Consider the following 21,885-nt stretch of genomic DNA (forward strand, 5'->3'; position numbering starts at 1 on the left):
AATGATGTAAGCAGCAGACGAGCGAGAGCGCGCACATTTTTGGGTATGACGGGCCATCGTTGGCAGTTAAATCAGGACACTTCGCATAGCTGAGGCCTACTAAACGGTGTCGCATATAGGCACTGGCCTACCAGTTTCAATAAGTAGTCAAGATAGGCAATATCGCGTACAGTTTTCAGATTTAGGTCCATAGTTCACCACTAGATTAGGTATGCATGCACAATTACACTGACTCAACAGGTACGATCAATAGCCAAGTTAGATGACCTCGAGTACAGTTGTGAGTATAACAGGCTGTCAGATGTGGCTATCACGCATAGCTGAGGCCTTATTCTCACCGGTCGGCATATATATTGCACTGATGTTTACTGTAACTAGCGAAGACAAGCGGCATCGCGTATAGTTAAGGGTATAAAAGACCGCCATTGACCACCGGATTATGTTACTGTGCATAGGTGCAGTCTCATTATCAATGTTGCAGATAAACGCGGGCCTAGCAGTTACAACAGGCAGTCGAGATGAGTGAAAACTAGTAGAGATACGAGTACAAGGGGCCGTCGTTGCTCATTGGATTGGGCTGCCGCGCATATGCGGGGAACCTTAATTAGCGCCGCACATAGACACGGATCCAGCAGCTATAATAGATAGTCGGCTACGGTCATCGTGATGACTGCTTTATGGTTGGTGGTCACCACCTGTGGAACGTCATAGTTATAATAGGAAAGACGGCCACAGCATTCTGGTAACACTGTATTATCTACAAGCTAGTTATGCAAATCTGGGAAAGGGGATCATCCACAGATGTCGCTCGCACTGCCACTGCATGTTTGTGGTGTTATCGAACTTTATTGCGCTTAATGGAACATGAGATCCATGGGGGAAATGTGTTGTGAGCAGGTTCGCCGAACAAAAATATCCCATTTGTTAAATCTGAGGTGTCTAAAGCAAACAAACGCCTGTGACTGATCCTATAGGGTGACATTTGCATGTGTGTTTTGGATAGATCCTGTTTGAGATTCGTCAGTTGCCCGGCCCTCGTCCGTGTCTCAAGTTGGACAGCATCTATGCACCAAAAAGGTGCCACAGATGGAAGATATGATCGATTAATGGGTACACGAGAACAGTGCTTTCCTCTCACATGCTCGGGAACGAGGTGGGTTGGCATGAACTAGTCTTGAAGAGCACACGACTTGGCACCATTGATCTGTTTCTTTTTGTGTGTGCAAATTGGGGGAAACATGTTGAGACTCGTCAAACGAGTTACCGTTACCGGATATTGGTAAGTGATACTGGCCGTTTAACGAGATAGCCAATGAGCAAACAGGGGTCCATGTAGAGGTTCTTCCGATGTTCCCTATCTAGTGGTAAAACAACCATTTTCGAGACCCGAAAACATTGACAGTACGATTGTCGAGTACCGTGTCTGAGGCGATTCGAGATTGGTCAGAGGCCTAGAAGCCTGCCAGCTACACAGCCAGAGGAAAAACATGTAAGCAGTTCATACTGGTACCAGAAAGAGATGTGGAATTGTGCGGGGAGAGAAATTAATTTGGTAGTCCAAGGATGACCACTGACTAGCAGGTACCATATGCTTGGACAACAGAACCGGCAACAAAGCATAACGAGACGCTCACCTCTGGTGTCCGCTGGAGGAACCGTGCGATCAGATCCGTTGTGGGTAACTGACAAATGTCGCGAAGATTAAAAGATAGTGGATGTGAATCCACGGCACGGACGAAGTTGACCACGTCGTTTACCTGTCGAGGATTCGTCGTAAAAACTGCAGAATGAAGGAGAATGGTCGGAAAGAAATAAACCCTCAGGATATACCAAGGATGTGAGAAAATCGAAAAAAGGAGGTGGAGAGAAACGGCTAACCTGCATTGCGTAGAGAAGCGTCAACGAACGTCGCCATGTGATCTGGATCATTTTCGGACAGGTAAGTGAGCGTTGCCTCTAGTTCTGGTACGCTTAAAATGTGCCGTGGACTACCGGCAAGGAACGCGGTTGGCAGGGGACCAGTTGACTGTGACGTGGAGAAAAGGCGGAAAAGAAAAACCAAATCAAACCACATTACAATAGGAAAGCACAAGGACAGGAGAAAGCATAACTTTTCACCTCATCAAATGGCTTATTTTTTGGGAGCTGATGCACAGTATGAAGCGCGATCGTTTTGCATGTTCTCCGCTCACTTACAGCTGAGTACATACCTCTCTAGATAGCTTTTGAGTTACTTCACGATCGAGTTTGATTCCTTATGTACAGGAATCTATGAAAAGGTGCGAATATCACAATGTCTAGGAACAAAAAAGGCACCTTTCAGCATAATCAGTATTCTTCACTTCTGATCACAGACAAGTGAGGATTTCGCATACGCCTCATCAAATTATGCAGAGGATTTGCTCCTAAATGCCACCTCAGATTCAGTCTCGTGCACGGTTTCCAGAAGCCTGTCTCAGCCGCATCCACGACTTGTCGTCTTAAGGTCGTCAAAATGGTTGAGTGAGTTTGTTTGTCGCTATGTCCGGGACAGTCTGATTATGTCACTCGAGAGGGACTCAGTAAATGAGTGTAACCGGCGAACTTTGTGCGCGGATCACGGAAGGTTCGGATTTGTCGGTAACAGTCCGGCTTCCAGACTAGATCCCGGTGACTCTCGCAACGCCGACGTTGTAAGATATTGCTACAAGCACGAATGTAGTAATAAGGTAACTCGACCTTTTCTCTCTACGTCAGGGCTGCTTAATATACTTTTTGCGGGTGTACGACAATGAAGCATGCGTCAACACGGTCCACAATGAAGGTGGCGCTGAGCGTAGACCCGTACAAGGTGATTGTGAAAGGACACTGCGGGCAATTACCAAGATGGAGAATTTATCCCAGAAGCAAACCTGTCAAAGAATGACACCTATCAAGCGCGGACGAGTAAAAACCAAACAGTGAGGACACGAATCAAATACTTTTCCATTGTGCGAGACAAGACACCCCCAGAGGTTCTGTGGTTCACTAGGCTTTACGGGAAGAATGCGGTGATCAAGGCCTTTCATAGATCAGACTTTGGCAAGAATTTTCGGGAAGCAGTTGTTCTTATACGCTTGTAGACAATGTCAAATCAATAGGAGTATTCCCGTCCAACATCAACAACAAAAATAGTTTTGAAAGTGATGGTGTAGACAAGATGCACACCGTCCACGATTAAACACACCATACATAATTCAAGTCTCAGAAATATCGCACAGCACCTACACTGTTCATTCAACACCGTACGGAAGCAAGCACTTGGGGGTACTGAGAGCGAGACGGCTCAAGTGTTTAGAGCGCGAATTCACTGACCGAAAGGTCCGTGGTTCGAACCCGACCTCGGTCTCTCGACTTCCCCTGTCTAGGCTTCGGCAACCTGGCAGCATCCCAGCCCCCGTGCCTCCTTCGTGTGACACGGCAGTGAAAGCATGCTACAGCTGAGCGATTACTATTATTATTCATTATTTTCCTCGGGTTACTGTAGAGAGGACTACCTCCAAACGAACAAATCCACTTTACTTGTCTTGTACACTGAAACCTTGTTTCTACATTGCAGCCTCTCACTGACATCATCTTGGACTGTTAGCTCTTTTTATATTCTGATTCAGTTGAATTCCAAATCACGGAACGACCCGAAGGTGTTTGTCTTCTCCTTCCGACGAACTAACGTGTCTGACTGATACATTGACAAAGGGAATTTGACAGGCACCATACAGGCCTTATGATACATTATACAATATTGCCAAACTACTGAAGAGCTCTCAGATTCACATACCAGGAGGAATGACAAAGCATCGCAACCATTACCGACTGACTTGATACTACAGGCCTCTGATCTAATTGCCATTAGAAGTAAAACTTGGTAGATATTCTACTTTTATTTCATTAGTGAGCGGGTAAGTTGCGATATCATACTGTAAAAACCCTTACTACTGGTGGCTCCGTGTGAAACCCGCAATGCTGATGAGTCCCAATAAGGATGAAACAACTGTACGGTGCTGCTCCTCAGGACGAAATCTGCCGCACACACAACAAAAAATCACTCACTTTGACTATCTGCTTGGCAATATTGTGACGATTCCGATTGATCATAATTGCTGCCAGCTGCAAATTTAACGAATTCTTCTCGTGTTCCGAAGCACTGTTGACCAATTCGAGAACTGGAATAGAAAACACAAAAAAAGAGGATTAGCGGGTGAACCTCAAAGATGACTGTTAGAATGAAAATATCCGAGCAAATAGCTTACGATCGCCTAGCTGGTCGAGCGGCCAGGATCGGAATAGCATTTCTACGTGAGGGCCTTTGAGGCATGTAATCAGCTGTCCCGAGTTCATTCGTTTCAGTTTTTGGAGAGCGGATCGTGCCAATTCTGAGGAGGAATCATTTGTTGCATTCAGAGGGTCCGCAAGAGATGCGCTGGGAAAAAATAAGGAAGAATTCATTAAAAAATACCAGTGGTTGAGCAGCTTCACGATGGTCAATACTAAAACGGAGAGATTTCGAGAAGCTAGGGGAATACATTGTTGAATCTAACTTGACCATAGGATAATTCTCCTCCGCCTATGTACTTTTGATATCCAGTCGTTTTGCCTATTCGTACCCGCCACTCACCTTGTCGCAGAGGCCGTCCTTTCCGACACTTGTGTATTGACATGTGTGTCTGTCTGCGAATGCGCGCTGCTGACCTACTTACCCATGTGCGCTCACATCCCGTTTGCTGAGCCTGCCTTGACTTGTCTTCTCATGGGTTCCGCGTGACCTCACGTCCAATGAGAATCACGAGACCGCCGTCGGAGGGAACGACCGCAACGCACTCTACTGAGCCATCATTCCGCTCGCTGCTGTTTGGTGTGTGGACGTTGACAGTGCGCTATGCTGGTCAGTGACAGACCTGTGAACTTGTTGTTGACGCTACGAACGTGAACAATTGAGGTTTGTTGTACACATTTGCTTACCCTTGTGTAAATAGTAGCGTAGAATTACGAACCCAATTCTTCCTTTTGATATTCGGGATTGTAGAACCTACGCGTCACCCAAAGTTCCTTATCGGGAACCTCAACATACATGAACTAACGGGCCTTAAGATTCATAGTTGTAAAGGACATGAGGTACTAAACAGAGGCTTTTTCCAGTTGCTAGTTCTGAAAACCAGGAAAGTTAATCGTTAAACGATCTATCGAATTGTCAGGAGCCTATCACTCTGGGTCAACACTCAAGTCCGCATCATGTGCTTGGTTGAAAAAGAGCCGAATCTTGGTAACGATTAGGGGACTGAAAGAACTTGAATTGCTTTCAAATGTGGGGACGCTGTTGTAAATGGTTGTCGCTGGTGTTTGAATCAAATCATTGCGCATTCTGACGAGAAAAACAATACGAATAGCTAAAAGACAACAGATCCTGTTGAGGACACGGAAACTGAGGGTTGCACAAAGCGAAGCACGCGAACTTCCGTAACGAATAACCGCGTGCACCTGCCATCAAAACAAATGCAGTTTTCCAGGGTGTTCAAATAAACCACACATGAACAACTCACCTCACAATTTTCGCAAACTCCACGGATGGCGAATCACGTTTTGCTTTTTCTGGAGTGGAACTCATATTCATGATACTTTCGACCGCATCTGCCGCACCTTTTGCGATAAGGTGGTTAGCAACGGTGGCTTTTTCTAGTGTGAAAATATATATGAGCAGAGGAAGTTTAGTACAACACACAGGGCAAATTATCAACACATATCTGTGAGTGTGTTTGGGAACTACGGAGAGAGAGAAATCTGTAAAGGTTTAGCTGAGAATAGACCGCAAGGCCCCATTCAGTTCAGTAACACCAAGTGTTTTCAGCTGAAAGTGGAGGCAACGCGATAATGACCTGAACAATGAGGTAATCATATGTCAGCGCAATAATGGGTGTTGTCCCCCAACTGAGTTCTCGGTCTGATTCTTCGCAGGTTGCGTTTCCCACAGAATAATCGCAACAAGTCCGAAACATATGTACACTGCATCATTTACCGTATGTTGTAGGTCAACATTCTGGAAATTTAGGCACCTTCTGGAAGCGCCAATGTCAACCGGCGCTCAGCGGATACGGGGACATGGTTGTTCGTCGAGTTCACATTTTCCTCCAACGAGAACTCGTTTTGATGGTAGACCGCCAAGCGGCCGGGTCTCCTAAGCGCGGAGTTGGGCCTACTCAAAATCACAGCGCCTAACCACGAGCAGCACCGTGGTTTTGGCGTAGGTGACCACCTAGAGTTTGAGGAGATCACTTCTGGGACCGATACGTTATTGTGTATCTCTTGTTCGAAAGGAAGAGCATGGTTTGGGGATAATGACGTTTCTAGTTATGGGTCTGCTGAAATTGCTTGGAAGCAGAAGAACAGGAGTGGATTCCAGGTCGGTTAAAATCTGGGCTTACGCGTCTGCGTTGCCGGCGATGACTGGGTTGAGGATTAGTCTATCTGAAACACATACCGTAACCCCGATTTATCTAACGATGCATCCAAAAGTATACACTCGTTCAGCTGTGGCACCTTTTGGTGTCTAGCTGCCAGGTTGTCCAAGCCGAGACAAGAGAAGTCCGGAGGCAAAGATCGGGTTTGAACTACGGACCTTCCGACCAGTAAATTCGCTCTCTAACCACTGAGCCACCTTGCCCCCACACTACCGGAGATGTATGAGACAACGTGAGTTCGAAGACAGTGTTACAAAAGACATCATTAAGAAGTTGACCTCAGCCTGTGTCTAAACGCAGTTCATTTCAAGCACGCCCCCCAGTAAGTCGATATAGGCAGAAATAGAGAGCTTCGAATCAAATGTCTTTCGACAACTGCCACCAAAGAGGAGGACTTTGTTGAAGAAGCTTTACCAACCAAACAAAGCTGTGGAAAAGGGGGTAAACTGAAGAGCCACCTTGCCCCACACTACCGGAGATGTATGAGACAACGTGAGTTCGAAGACAGTGTTACAAAAGACATCATTAAGAAGTTGACCTCAGCCTGTGTCTAAACGCAGTTCATTTCAAGCACGCCCCCCAGTAAGTCGATATAGGCAGAAATAGAGAGCTTCGAATCAAATGTCTTTCGACAACTGCCACCAAAGAGGAGGACTTTGTTGAAGAAGCTTTACCAACCAAACAAAGCTGTGGAAAAGGGGGTAAACTGAAGTTGTGGCTTTCAGGACAAGAGCTCATGTGATTACGTGTCACGACCCCTAACTCTTCGAGATTGTTCAATACGCAGGATTTAGGCGATTACTGCTAACGATGATAACGCTTGGGTGAGATGGCCCAAGTGGTTAGAGCGCGAATTTACTGACCGGAAGGTCCGTGGTTCGAACCCGACCTCTGCCACTCGACTTCCCCTGTCTAGACTTGGGCAACCTGGCAGTATCCCAGCCCTCATGCTTCCTTTGGGAGAGATGGCACCTAGGCACCGAAAGGGTGCTACAGGTTAACGGAAGTTATGACACCGGAATCGGTTTGTTGAAGGGTACCCGTCGACAGACTAGTGGACATCAGAAAAGAGGACAGTCATTTAGGCATATTTGCGCTCATCACAGAAGCAGGAGAGAAGCTGCTATCCATGACAGTGTGGCGTTCTACAGCATCGAAATGAAACAGGATCCAGTTGAAGTCGCCATAATTCAAATCCCATTATTTGTTGTACCATTCCCAAGGATCTGCAAACACTCAAGCCACTCGTCTACAGCAGCCCACTACAATGCAATCTGGGCTCTGTGGATCGCAGACTTTGCCAACAACTGATGAAGAGGCAATGGGGCGTTTTAGACGTCCCATGAGAATATCCATCGAGGGACCCGTATCGAGTGGTTTTCGAAAGAAGCGAGCCACTCACGACAGAATATCTAGTCAAACGCTGGTTAGAAGACATACGTTTCTCGTCTCACACAGCTCTTCCTGTCGGGAGGAAACGACCTAGAGATGGTTAGGCAAACTTGGAAACAAAGTATTGGGGCCTTAGCCAAGAAACTCAAAGTCAGCGACAGCTGCCGTCTACCCGGATGGTTTACTCAGGACCGGGAAAGCCGGTTAGTGGCGCTTGTACAAAAGGTCCAATCACCCAACGAGCAAAATGGAGGCACTAAAGCTACCGCCTACTGCCTACGTTCCGTCTCCACGAGTAGACTGAAAAGAATCCATTCTAATACAATAAATGGCTGCATTCCACTATATTTCCGAGCCCGAGCTAAACGAATCAAAAGACAGTTATGCACGGTTAAAAGTTGACGAAAGGAATCGACTGTTTAACTGCACCGCGAGAAGCAAAGTACAAGTTGGAAAGCAGTCTGTTAACCGCACAAACAGCGTGTCGTACTAAACAGCTGAACACATAGGGGTCTGGTCATCTGCAACACGCTGAATTTTTCAGTAAACTGTTTAACTGCATCGGACACCCTCTTGCGAGAAGCAAAGTACAAGTTGGGCAGCAGTCTGTTTGGATAACTTAGTTAACCGCACAAACAGCTGAACACATTGGGGTCTGCTCATCTGCAACACGCTGAATTTTTCAGTACACTAGGCCTGTGATGGTGTGAGACGTGACACCGTGGCGGTTATGGTACAGACCGAGCTGCACAGTCGATGAGTCCGCTGTGGAAATGACTCACAAATGATGCGAACGGCTTACCCACGCTTCGCATACACTAATCAGTCAGACTTCCTTTCCCGTCTTATGAATTGAAGTAACAAAAAACCGTCAAGTTTGGCTGTACGTTCATTGAGAACTCCACAAAGGTGTAAAGCCACGGTCCGACAGGTCGGGAAGCGGACTGCGATCTACTGCGGAACTGTCGTTTTGTAAATTGTGGCAACCCGTTTTCAATGGAAATGGACGGGAAGTGGCGTCCTGGAACTGTCATCCTGTGGATTTGGGCAGCCCGCCTTCAATGGAAATGGACGGGAAGTGGCGTCCTATGGTGTTACAGAGGACATAGGTTGCAAACACGGACCCGACCCAACAGACAAGCCATCCTGAACGCGAAAGAGTATGACGCAATATGTTCCCCTAGAGGTCACCTCACAAACCGATCAAGGCTACTGAGAGATAACCTAATCGGTTTGATGAGGACTTGCTGGCTTGGCAATGCAGTCTCGAATAGAGAAAAACAAAAACGGACCCATTCAAAGTCATGCGAAAAAAACAGCTTACGGTTGGGGCTCCAGTTAGAGAGAAGATCCTCGAGTGTTGCTTTCAATTTTTCGGGATCCGTCTGGACTCTAGGATAAAGTGACAGTGGGAATAAAACTTTAAAATAGGTAGGAAAAATAAACAAAACAGTACAAATTGCCGTTAAATGATGTTGTAGTTGGGGAGATATATTTGGACTCGAAATGGAACGCCACAAACCGGATGTTACTGGTGCATTTTGGGAACAACGTTCAAATAAATCACATCAGAATACACTACTGGCGAAATCGTGAAGTCCCTGACACCTGCAGTAAGTAGTGACCAGATTCAGTCAGTCGGTGTAGTGAAATTGTGATGGCTGGAGTGGTAAAATTCTTGCGGAGAAAAGTGCTCCGAGCTGCTGTCATCACCTGAGGTGGCGTAGAGGCGCTGGATGCAATGATTTTGAGCTACGAGCTATTGCGGTTAACTTTCACTCTGTTCGAAGGACATGCGGCTCGAATCCCGCTCGAGTACCACCCAGTCTGAAACACTGGACTAGAGTTTTGAGGTTAATAGGGCTCATCAGCAGCGCTCATCCTTGGTGTTTGAACTCCGTACGTCTGACATGAGGGGTGACAGCGCATACTGGACTCCACTGAATTCTTAAGTCTGAACGCTTGAGTAATGTAAGTGGCAAGCCCGACGCATCGAACGACGACTTTTGGTTGTGCCGACCGATTCGTCCACTGTTCAAACAAGTGTTGCAACTACCCACAACCAAACAAAATGTCCCGCAAGTTTCAAGCATCTCTGGCACTAATTGACTCAGAAGTCCTGAGCTTTAATAAGAGCTAAACTCGAGTCCAGTGTTTCTCCCCTTTGGTGTGGACTCACCAGGACGATTGCGCCAGGACAGGTGGACGACTGCTCAAACGAGAGTAACGTGAGGGCGCACCCAGCAACCATCCACAACTTGTCTGAAACAGTATTTTTATCAGCCGCTACTGGGTATACGTTTACTCAGTTCTTGTTAGGCGAAATCCTGTGAAAACTCGTTTGCTGCTTGCAGTTGGGCGCCGCTTCAGTCCAGAAACCTAACTCGCACGTGATTGGTCAGAAGGGCTGTCTTCTACACCAGCCCCGGGGCGAGCTCTGATTGGTCGAAAATTTGAAGGCAACAGCCAATCACGGTTCAGTATTTTCTGGGTGGCGGTTAGCATTGGTGAGTCCAGAAAATGTCCGGATTTCGAAAATGTTGTCACCGCATACATTTTGAATACGACGCGCTGTACATGTGTTTTTGACCCAGTTTCGGGCGTTTGTGCACCCATGGTGGTTGTTATGATGAAAATGCCAGCTTGGAGGATCAGATTGAGAAGTGATTTGGGGGGTATAACCGATTCTTCATCATTGAACCCAACAGCAAGATATCAAACATTGTAAATAGTGCACTGTTCAACGCTGCAACAAAGTCATAACGCGCCGAGTAGTGAAAAACAAGTTTCACCTTTACTGGGAAGGATAAGCAGCACACACGTCACTGCTATTAGCGTGAAGATGAGGAATTCATCAAGCACTTATGCCATCGGAGACGAGGCTGACATATAATTACGGGCATATTGGACAATCTGACGTAAAACAGGGGTCTCAGTTCACTGAAAAATTTCGACAACGATTACTTCCATTCGAAATATTACGACCAGCTACAGCTGGTGGATGACAGTATGGGCCGTCAATCTGTGTGCCAAGTTTGGTAATCGGATTGCGGATGTTTTGTTGCCATTCGGGGAGACATCACCATCAACAGCGCCCTGACAGTATCTCCTCGAGTGGTGACGAAACTCAACTGACCGGCTCACCGAATAGACCAACAGCCACCTGATCAACCACGAATGCAGGTAGCCGTGCCACTAATTTTCGAACGCATTGACAGGACGTAAAGCCGGCGAAAGGTACTTGACTTCGAATATGGAATGATCACGATGTGAAGAATGGCTAAAGCTTTTTTTCAAAACTAGCATATCGGATACACAGAAACTGAAGACCGGACACGTGGCAACGAAAGCCACATGTACCAAAAAGATCGTTTTCCATGAAATGCAGCCAATCTGTGACGCAATTCTAGGTATCAGGTGGAAAAGTGGTCGAACGACGGAAACATAGTCAACTAACTTGAGAATAGCTTGAACAACGGAGAATATCGATTGTTTTGGTGCAGAGATCTGGAAATGAATTGGGAAAGCGGAGAGAAGAATAAGAAAAGTAGGTTTCTTGTACAGAAAATGAAAAAATGAAAAAATGTGAACAATACATGTCCCGCAAAACCCCACAACAGAAACCAAAAAGTTGCTCAGTGGGTTACAAGCGTCTGTGACGCTACCTGACTGGATGGTCGATCGATCGTCACAACCAGTTACTGGATCTTCGCTCGACGAGTTGGATACATTGCTCAAGCTTGAAAACGTTCACTTGTTCAGACGTGTGTTGGTGGCGTAGCCGAAACACACTCGCGTCGTATGTAGTCGAAACACACTCGCGTCGTACATCAGATGTTTGGAGCTCAAATTCCGGCACGGCCATCAGATGTGCACTGCTGATGAGCTCTAATAAGAGCGAAACTCGAGTTCAGTGCTTCTCACTTTGGTGTGGACTCACCAGAATAAATACGCCACGACAGTAGGACGACCGTTCAAACAAGAGTAGTTGTCACTTAATGTCGAGTTTACGGGCCATTTACCTATAGGCATACTGCGGGCGAGATGGACCAAGTGGTTAGAGCGCGAAATTACTGCCTGGAAGGTCCGTGGTTCGAACCCGACCTCTGCTTCTCGGCTTCCCCTATCTAGGTTTCGTTAACCTGACAGTATCCCAGGCCCTCGTGCCTCCTTCGTGTGGCATGGCAGCTGGGCACCGAAAGGGTGCTACAGATGAACGACATTACAGGCAAATTTGTAATGCAAATGATGAGTAGATGTGATACGGTGTTGTTCCTTCCCCTATCGGGCAGACATTTTTTCACTAAACAGAGTGCACTGTATCCGAAAAGAATGCATATTTCCAGAGATTCCCAATATACAAGGTAACAACAATAGTGGCTATCCGATTTAGATGAACAGTTATCTGTCTCACAGCCCTACTTGAAAAGAAATTTAGGGTGATTCAAATAAGGCAGAGTGCTGAACAATAACGTGCACCTTTTTGCCAGAAATTGTCGGCAAGGAAAAGTCGATAGAAAAAATTCGGAAGCATGGATTCCAAGTGGTCATACTCTGATTGGCCAGATAAAACCAGGAACTCGGGCTCACAACTTTCCAGTTCGGAGCGGGTTCCTTGTTATTTACATAGAGGGACTCAATCATGCGGGGATCTGCCACCTTCTTAGGGTGGACAAAACGAGCCAAATTAAAGGATGAAATCCTGATACGGTGACCTAATTTTGCCGATCCCGACAAGTTTCTGAACTAACCTTTACGCAATGGGTTCCAACGTTTCTGGTAGTAATAATCGTAACGCATTAGTTAGCAGGTCACCACACATACACTGTGGTGAGAGATAGCCCAGTGGCTAAGGTGAGAATTTACTGACCAGAAGGTCCGAACCCTGTCTAAGCCTGGGTAACCTGGCAGTAACCTAACCCTCGTTCATGGAGCTAGGCACCGAAAGGGTGCGACAGCTGAACGATACACATAAACTACTCACCCTCCAATAAAAAAACAGGTATATACATTTATATCTTTGTAATGTGCTACTCATAAGGTTGCTGAAAATCCGTCGACAGCCCACGACCGGTTTCGCCCTTTTTGGAGCTCATCAGGTAGGCGCAGTCCCCGGGTTTCCTTCAATCTTATGTTCTACTTGTTCGGGCACTAAATGTCTTGAACAAACCCCGGGTTATAACGTCTTTTAGAGACTCTGGTATCACTGGGACGACCGTCGTCCACTAATCCTGTCAGAAGTTGCTCAATGAAGAATCTTAATTACCAGGTCCACAGCTGCTCATGAAATATCTCCATAAACACGGTGGAGTGGTTGTTTCAACCTGGAGTTGGTGAAAATACAATCATGCCTCTTTGGAGCTCAAACGAAGTGTGATTGGGTAGTTGAATTAAGAAATATCTTCGATAAAAGCATCCAACTGATAGTGATGAAGCTCACGATGAGTAGGACTGGTCTCAAAAAGTTATGCACATCCCAATACTTTCCACATGGTGGTTAGCGATGCAGGATGCAGTTTAAAAATATCGTAAATCGTCCAGCTGTAGCACCTCTTCGGTGCCTAGCTGCCATGCCACATGAAGGAGGCACGAGGGCTTGGATACTGCCAGGTCGCCCAAGCCTAGACAGGGGAAATCGAGTGGCAAAGGTCGGACCTTCCGGTCAGAAAATTCGCGCTCTAAACACTTGGTCCATCTCGCAGTTTGGAAACACAGGTCTCCGTGAATTATGGATAAAATGATTCCTCTCAGACCGAGCTTGTCCTTCTTTGTTAACAATTATACATCAAAGATAATTACAGTGGAAAATACAGTCGTGGAAACTGCCTCCGCTGTGGTCTGGTCGCTGGTACGACCGGATGTCAGCTTCAGCATGGTATGATGCGAAGAATCAAGATGGCAGATAAGCATCAGGAACTTTGGGGTGCCCGACGCATTGGTGCCATGAAGTAGTAGGACGGAATCCTTCCACATAGGTCTGTCATAGACACTGTCACCATTTTATCGGAATGGCAAGCCAATAAACAGCAGTCACCTGATCGAGAACAACACGCATTCGAGCCATTGAAGACATGCACCCATTGTGCACTTCTTGGTGTCCCTGTGGAGGGCCGAGGGCAATGTATCTTGACACCTATTTGGGTTTAGTACACAGTGCGCAGTCACACATTGCATCGGTGTGAATGAATGCGAAACTGCCATCGTAACAAACACATCCAACAAAAGGTTAGACTAACCACTTTAGCAACGGTGTCAGATCCCACTTCATCGCGTGTCGTCGACGGCGCTAAAGTAGAAAGGCAAAACAAATGCAAGAGTACTAGTAGATGGGGGGCGGGGCATTCAACGCAGGGTAACAGAAGCACAACACACGTACGTTTCATGTGACGCAACGGGCCGAGTTTGTGATACCGGATGCACGCACCGTCGAACCAAGTAGTTTTCTCATCACTGGTGAAAGGGGATAGAAAGACAGGAGTGGGTTTGTGTGTGGATAAGAACATTAACTGTAAGGGCTATGGTGATGCAATAGAGAACGGTCTAGTGAAAAAAATCGTTGTTGTAGCACACTTCCGGTACCTAGCTGCCATGCCACCCGAAGGAAGCACGCGGGCTGGAATACTGCCAGCAAGCCTAGACAGAGGAATTCGAGAGGCAGACGTCGGGTTCGAACCACGGACCTTCTTGTCAGCAAATTCACACTCTAACCAATTGAGCCATCTCGGTCTATTGAGCATAATCAGAACCATAAGAGACTTGAACCTAAGCTGATGAGGGCATAGAATGAATGATACCGATGCACGGTGAAAAATTGATCTTGGACACTTCCAAGAAGCGGTACCAATGGACTGCAGTGGAAGGGAAAACTCTTGGTAGACCAAACAGATGAGAATATACGTCCCAATAGGTCACTCGTTTCGAGACCTTATTATAAGTGTGAGTTCGTTCCTTGTAGTTTGGCAATGGTATTGATGAATATTTTGTGCGGCACAACTGTGTGGGAGATTCGCAAGGTTTCTGGATCAACAGAAATTGAATTCTGATGGTTATCTTGGTCGATTAGAGAGGTGCAGACGCAAGGATGTGACACGGAAATAGATTTACTTTAGACAACTACTCAAAAGTGATGTGGCCGGTAGAATGCCCGTCGGAGCGGAGTGTTCAGACGCATCTCAATCGCATCGACCACTGAGAAACGGGCTTGAAGAACAATTTAACCGTCAATCAAACTCAATGCCTGTTTATCCGTTTGCTTACTCTTGTGAAGCACGCTATACAGGCAGAATAAAGGGTGCGTTATCAAAGCGCGCTTCTCAACGTAAACTTTCTTGCGTAGTGAAAGGTTAAATAAATACCGTTGGGTTGAAGCGTATCTGGTAGACATGGGACGCTGGGTAACCACTAACGTTACCTTAAGGGGTCTTTCCGCCTGTCAAACACCAAATTGTCTTGCAGTGGTGACGATCCCTCTCAGCAAACCAGATCTAAGTGTCCGAAAGAAAATATCTCGAGCAGCGTATGCAGCCAAAACTTCCATCGTTCCGCACAGCTGACTGATAACACCGACCTCAGTCGAACAACCCATATGGTCAAAGTACAGTGAACGGAATGGACCAAGCAAAGCCGAACACCCTCTTCTTCTAGTCCGAATCAGAACTCTATTCACGTGGCGTACCAATGTTTCATTGGTACTTGAGAAAAAATGGCACGCATTCTTCCAATTCGTACAAGTGAGATTCTTAACGTTCATTTGTCTAAAATCACTTGCAAATTTATTTTTGTCTTGGAAATAGCGTAGTTTATTGTCCGGTGTTTATCATTCACCATTCTTAAATGTACATTTTCCATCAGGGTGAGCAAGATGACGAAAGATTATTCGAAACTCACTTGTACACACAAGAAAGTGCTTGATATGCTTCGCTAAGTCCTCCGGGTAAGAAGGGCCGCGCTACTTTAGCAACAAGCTTCAGCATTTGTACGTCAGAGTGTTCAGCGACAGTCGTAAGGAGCTTGTTAATACCTTTAAGAGAAAACGGTTCAGGATACGTGGTACATAGAAGGAATGCAAAGCAGATGATTGGAACATAAAAAAGGACTTGGGTAAGACATGAACTTCACTCGCCGAAAAAAATCAACCACACAACATAGTTTTTGGTAGTGCATGAAAACCCATGCAGAAGCGGCTTATCAGCCAGGAGGGGTTCCCCGTTAGTTGCTTGCGCCTCATTCTCTGAACTCTCTCAAGTAGATTGAGCCTCAAGGCGAAATCCTAGAAGTAGTGGTACAGGGCGCTATGACCAATACCAACAGTTGGGGAAGATCATCATCAGAGACATCCGTGTTGGGAGCGATGTTTCACTGCCGTACCACCAAAAAGTTCATCAAATAATATTTAAAACCGTATAGCTAAAATAAGAGAAAAAGAGTGGGATAGAGAAGGCATCTCGCGCTGGCCTACGACAAGCATTCTGAGATGCCTTAACCAGACAATCTGGAAAGCAACTGACGACACGAGCGTCACTGACATCGATCAGCCGCCGTTTATTGCAATGTCTCCAACAAAGCTCAAGCGGGGTGACGGGGACCCTATCCTGGAAGACGTACACCCAAAAACTTCGTTAACTCTTTCACACATTTTGCCACCTCATTCGTGCCCCCCTCCTCGCGACTTGCGTCATTCTGGAGACGCGCAGGAAGACACTCGTCTCGGTAGACGACAGTTCGTAGGACATGGGCGAGCCACCAAACTCGATGGTGATGGATGTTTTTCCCCGGTTGAATAACTTGCTTGAGAACCAGATAACCGTTCGCTAATTACATCGTCACGAACTTGTTGACGCCATCCGACAACAGCAACGCTTCTGAAACATCAGTGGTCAAAAGGCGGAAGACGCCTCACATCATCTGTCCGCAGACGCCATGTTTCGCAGTCATACAACAACACAGCCCTTACTGTAACCTCGTACGCGCGATCCTTAATACCAAGTGATATGCCTTTTTGATGTTACAAGTGACGCAAATTAGCAAACGTGATTCTAGCCTCCAAGATTCTACGGCTGACTTCATCAGACATATTTCCGTCAGAGCTTATACAACTACCAAGGTATGAGGAATGCGTCATAACTTCCAGTGATTCTCCTTGATTGCAGTTTTGGAGCTTTGCAGGATAGGTATTTTGTTCATAGTCACACTACTCTCGTTTGAACGGTCATTCTGTTCTAGCGCAATTATTCTAATGAGTCCACACCAAAGGGAGAAGCACTAGACTCGAGTTCCGACCTCATTAGCAGTGCATACCCAATGACCGTGCCGGGATTCGAACCCCGGATATCTGACATGCGAGACAAGCGCACGTTGGACGCATCTGAATTTTCACGTCTAAATAGGCGAACGTGTTCACAATTGAGTGATGTGATTGGTGTGCCCGATTATTCTTGAATTGTTAGCGGTATATTCAAAGAGACTGTAGGTTTTACACTTTGAAAGTGCAAGGCGCATGTCGAAAGATGGTGGTGAGTCCATTCAGAGGAGCTTGTGCTTCGCCTTACTTTTCAAATAGGAGGACGATGTCGTCTGCGTACTCCAGAGTGACAAGGCTCTCTCACAAGCAACAATTTGAACGCCGGGGTTTTGAAGACCTCCAAGCGCTCCATTATTTCATCAGTGACGATGACGATGAGTATCAGTGATGATCCACTGCCGAACAACCAGAAGTAGCAGGGAATTGAATGTCAGTATTCACCATTTGTTAGCATGAGAGTTGTATGGCACTGATGTCATGCCGTCGACGATTATGAGCATGAGTCGTCAAAAAGTTTTCGAAATCTGACCAATGGACATGGAATTCAGAGAGCTGACTTAATTACGCAAAACTGCTGTCGACTTACGTGCAGTTTCCGAAGGGCCGACCATAGAATAAACTACAAAAGATACAGCTGAATCGCGTAGAGAAGGATCCAGTCTGTGGAAGAAATCGCGGGGAGGACAAGATATAGTTTTGGGAATTACTCGCAAGAACTTATATCGTCCTAAAAAGTTAAACGCTCAGGAAAGGTTGCTTAAGATCACACTGGTTTAGAGGTCCCTCAAAAGGGAAATTGGCACAATGTCCTCAGTGCACACAGTGCTAATGAGATCGAGAACGAGCGCATTGACCTCTGAGCCATCTCGACCCCCTCATCCTGTTGAGGCTGGTAAGAGGAGGCAGAGAACAAGCAGCGATGCATGCGCACGGGCTCAACAGATGGAACCAGGGATCTTTACTATAACTGAATGGGCCATGACAAGTTGCTTAGGTGTGAGGATCGGCTTTATAGGGGCGAGCGATCTGGCTGGTGTTTTGATATCAAAAGCAGCCGTTGATGAGTGGTGTGGAAGCAGAAACGGAAAGGCCTGAAAAAGCAGACTCGATATCTAATCAGATAATCTAACAATCGACAACAACTATACCATGCATAAAATATACCGGAAATGACTTTCGAAGGCATGGCTAAAATGATGAACAAAAGAAATAGGACTAAACTCACTTGTTCAAAAGTTCGCAGGTGGTAATAAAATCGTCCACAGCCAGGGAATATTTCAATTCTTTCAACCACGACTCGCGAATTTCGGTTGGAACCTTCCGCGCCAAGTGTTCCAAAGGATCAAGGAGGTCCTACGGATAACAAACAATCCAGGTAAACAAGATGAGCCACAATAATGGGAAACTAGTGATGAAACGCTTTAGGAAGAAGACTGTCTGACAAATAACACAAGAAATACATTGCGCAAATGGACAAACCTCTTGTGCGGTTTCCAGAAAACGGTGGGACGCGTAGATGAAAGCTTGGTTTTCTGGACTCAGTGAGGTTACGTCCACCGACCATTGTTTCATTGTATCGTAGCACGCACGAACCAGACGAACTTGGCGGGATGTATGGACTGGAAATGAGAGGGAAATAACGATGTTTGCCAGTCCTCACAACGTCAACACCAACGTGGAATGACGAACATTAGGCTTTCTGGCATCGCGTTGCCAGGTCAGCGAACAGCTAACGAATGGTGAGGTCATCATCATCTACTACACAACATCAGTGTTCAACACAGACGCAACATCTCCAACTAAGCGCACTGGAAATCACGCGAGCCTCATCTTGGAAGGCCCGTCCCACGGACATCACCCAGACTTTCCCTAATCTCTGTCACACCCCTCCATCGGGCCGGACGTTGGCCACGCCGCACTGCCTGCGTCACTCTGAATGGGGTACAGAGAACAGGACCTAATCACCGCAGCATTTTTGCTTGCCTCATCATTCATTTGATGCCCGTGTTGCACAGTAGGGACCGAACAATAATCCTTGTCTCAATCAGGCTGAACGGAATCACGAGCGGCCAGATAGCATATACAGGCATTCCAAATATCGAGAGAATCATAGTGAAGTGGAAATCAATTGAGTCCCAAAAGTGATCGGAAACTTACTCAACTTGGTTAGTAGTTTATCGCAGAAGGGGATCACCGAGTGTGGGTAGACTTCTTGAAGGAAACCAACAAGTGGTTTAAGTAAACCGTCCTTCAGAAGAAAAGGAAAGAAAATGTGGAACAGCCGTGTCAAAATGGGGCCTCATTTGCGAAAAAAAGTTTTACAAAATTAATGTGAAATCAGTTTGATTGCAATGAGCAAACTGGTGCCCTCATCCCCAAAATAGTTATGTTACATAGTGGCGCTGTAATTAGACGTTGAACTCGTTTGACGGATAATGGTATGCAAATGATCGTGGGACGCGTCACTACACAAATCGTGCGTTTCCATTGTTCCTCAGACTGCCTCTAAGTATACAACTGTGCTGGACTGGCGGAGAGTATCGAAGACGATTGATCAGCACAACGTAATCTCTGTTAAATCATGTCGGGGGCGAGAGAGCCAAGTGGTCAGAGCACGAATTTACGGACCGGTCCGTGGTTCGAACCCGATCTCTGTCTCTCGACTTCCCTTGTCTAGGCCTAGACAACTTGGCAGTATCCCAGCTCTCGTGCTTCCTTCGGGTGACATGGCAGCTGGGTGCCGAAAGGGTGCCACAGCTGAACGATTTTTTCACACGCAACATTATTCTGGAATGGGTTGGAGAAACTTGATTTATTAAAGGATTCGAATCTAAAAACCTTTCACACAAACATACGGACACGTGAGTAGTAAGATAATTTTCAAACGGTGGGAACGTTTTTTTTTCCTGAAGGAACATTGCTCACAGGGTTGATACAGATTGTTCGACAGTCTACAAACGGTTTCATCCTTCTTTGGTCTCACTGACTAAGCGAAGACCCCAAGATTCTGTCAAACTTGAGTTCAACAGCTCTTTTTTACTGCAAGAGAAGAAACCAGACACCACAGGGCCAAGGAATCGGTTCCAGTGTTATAACGCGGAAACGATGTAGGACTGGTTTGTTTTGGGTTGGGTGGGCGAGGCCAACTCTGGCCGTTGGCTTGTTCGTTGATCTGGGCAATTTGATTGAGGAGCGTACTGATGATGTCACCTCGATTGGTGATGAAGCGTTTGCAATCAAATTCCCCAGCGCAGCGGACAAACCAACGACCATCTACGCTACCTGAGCTACCGACATTTTCCTCTAAAGAGGTCAACTCTATGTCTAGGCATCCTCTTCTGTCCTTGATTTTGTGGGCTTACCGAGTAACCGTTGCGGATAAGTCATTCGCTGAATAGGGATAACTGACCCACGAAGGGGAAGCATTGCAAGAAAAAGATAAAAACTGTAGTGATCGTCTCGCAGAAACAGATCGCTGAATAAAACGAGCTGACACCGCCTACAGACATTCAGGAGACGATGGCGTGGAGAGAAAAGCAGTGGAAACACCTCTTTCGAAGGCACATTGGCGGTGAAAAACAAGAGTGACGTTTTATCGACCGGTGACATTCTGTACGTAATGGAGTGCGGTTTACCTGGTAAAGATCAGTCTAACTGAGAAACGCACCAGCCACGCAAACCCCCCCCCCCCGAAGAGAAGCCCATGGGTCAGAAAGCTAACAAATGATAGTAGATTGGAACTAGCTAACGAGTCTTGTCAATTACCGTGATGAGAAGGTGGGCCGCCAACTCGTTGCACATTTCGTCGGTCGTAAACTTGTCGCAAACAACCTGGAATAAATAAAAAAGAGGTAAAAGTAGTGAGCCGTGGTAAAGGCACCAGGTAGATCGAAAGAAGTCAGCGGTGAAAAAAAACAACTTTTCCTGCCAAAATGTTGATTTAAATCGCACCGACACGGTGCCTTGTGGTGAGCTACAAAAGTTTGGATCCTTTGCTCCAAATTGGTGCGATACACAATGGCCATTCTATTGAAAGTTGGGCGATCTAGTGGGAATACAAAATCATCTTAAGAAATCACCATGTCCAATAGGACTACTGTTGAACAACATAATCAGGACAGATACCTGGAATTTAACACGATTGATGTCGGAAGGAAACAACCTAGCAGAATCAGGATATCACCAGCTGCCACATTTTGGCTCACTGGGACACAGGAATTTAGACCCTATGTTGCAAAAAATGAGTACCTTTCATTTGGAAAAAAGGGTTACATTCGGAAGAACCCGGTCAAATAGGGCCTCTTGGTCTCATTGGGAATGAAAGTTGAAGTTGAAAGTTACGGCGATAATTAAAAATATTTTGACACGCAACCGTCTTTTAACCCATTACAAGTAATCACTAGGGAGATATGCACGATAAGGTCAACCAGGATTATTCTCGCTGCGTTTTCGGATTGACGACCAGAAAAATTCGAGTCTACACAGCAATAACAGCAAGATGTGAATCTCGATAATTTGGATAATGGTACCAGAGATCTATCGCTCCTTAACACAACTTCGTAAGATCAAAGTAGTCGTACTACAAAGGAATAGGCGTATTCGAAAGGGACTTTCTAACGACGATTGTTAGATAGAGGGAGGGTTTTGCGTTGATCGTGTCCTACACATGCCGCGTCTTTCGTTAGTGTTCGGGGGCCAGCCGTCCCTAATAACCGAACGAAC

At 46.2% G+C, this 21,885-nt stretch overlaps 3 protein-coding genes across 3 annotated transcripts in view; 1 reads left to right on the plus strand and 2 right to left on the minus strand.

Annotated features, from left to right (window-relative positions):
* Positions 1 to 3,462, plus strand: part of T265_03485 (hypothetical protein) — a gene marked incomplete at both ends in the record, with an annotated part of 10,322 nt that extends 6,860 nt beyond the window's left edge. Inside the window, one exon of the mRNA XM_009167985.1 lies at positions 3,227 to 3,462. Coding sequence (XP_009166249.1) covers positions 3,227 to 3,462 — 236 coding nt within the window. The remainder of the gene's footprint in view (positions 1 to 3,226) is intronic.
* Positions 1 to 21,885, minus strand: part of T265_03486 (hypothetical protein) — a gene marked incomplete at both ends in the record, with an annotated part of 73,066 nt that overhangs the window by 6,057 nt on the left and 45,124 nt on the right. Inside the window, 15 exons of the mRNA XM_009167986.1 lie at positions 1,635 to 1,780; positions 1,879 to 2,026; positions 4,069 to 4,181; positions 4,269 to 4,438; positions 5,556 to 5,688; positions 9,187 to 9,254; positions 11,320 to 11,369; positions 14,099 to 14,148; positions 14,239 to 14,312; positions 15,750 to 15,882; positions 17,750 to 17,823; positions 18,389 to 18,516; positions 18,643 to 18,782; positions 19,321 to 19,411; positions 20,929 to 20,994. Of these exons, the coding sequence (XP_009166250.1) occupies positions 1,635 to 1,780; positions 1,879 to 2,026; positions 4,069 to 4,181; positions 4,269 to 4,438; positions 5,556 to 5,688; positions 9,187 to 9,254; positions 11,320 to 11,369; positions 14,099 to 14,148; positions 14,239 to 14,312; positions 15,750 to 15,882; positions 17,750 to 17,823; positions 18,389 to 18,516; positions 18,643 to 18,782; positions 19,321 to 19,411; positions 20,929 to 20,994 (1,584 nt within the window). The remainder of the gene's footprint in view (positions 1 to 1,634; positions 1,781 to 1,878; positions 2,027 to 4,068; positions 4,182 to 4,268; positions 4,439 to 5,555; positions 5,689 to 9,186; positions 9,255 to 11,319; positions 11,370 to 14,098; positions 14,149 to 14,238; positions 14,313 to 15,749; positions 15,883 to 17,749; positions 17,824 to 18,388; positions 18,517 to 18,642; positions 18,783 to 19,320; positions 19,412 to 20,928; positions 20,995 to 21,885) is intronic.
* Positions 20,911 to 21,885, minus strand: part of T265_13269 (hypothetical protein) — a gene marked incomplete at both ends in the record, with an annotated part of 16,704 nt that continues 15,729 nt past the window's right edge. The window contains one exon of the mRNA XM_009168018.1: positions 20,911 to 20,994. Within this exon, the coding sequence (XP_009166282.1) occupies positions 20,911 to 20,994 (84 nt within the window). The remainder of the gene's footprint in view (positions 20,995 to 21,885) is intronic.

The sequence above is a fragment of the Opisthorchis viverrini genome, assembly GCF_000715545.1.
Source record: "Opisthorchis viverrini unplaced genomic scaffold opera_v5_50, whole genome shotgun sequence".
Lineage (NCBI taxonomy): Eukaryota > Metazoa > Platyhelminthes > Trematoda > Opisthorchiida > Opisthorchiidae > Opisthorchis > Opisthorchis viverrini.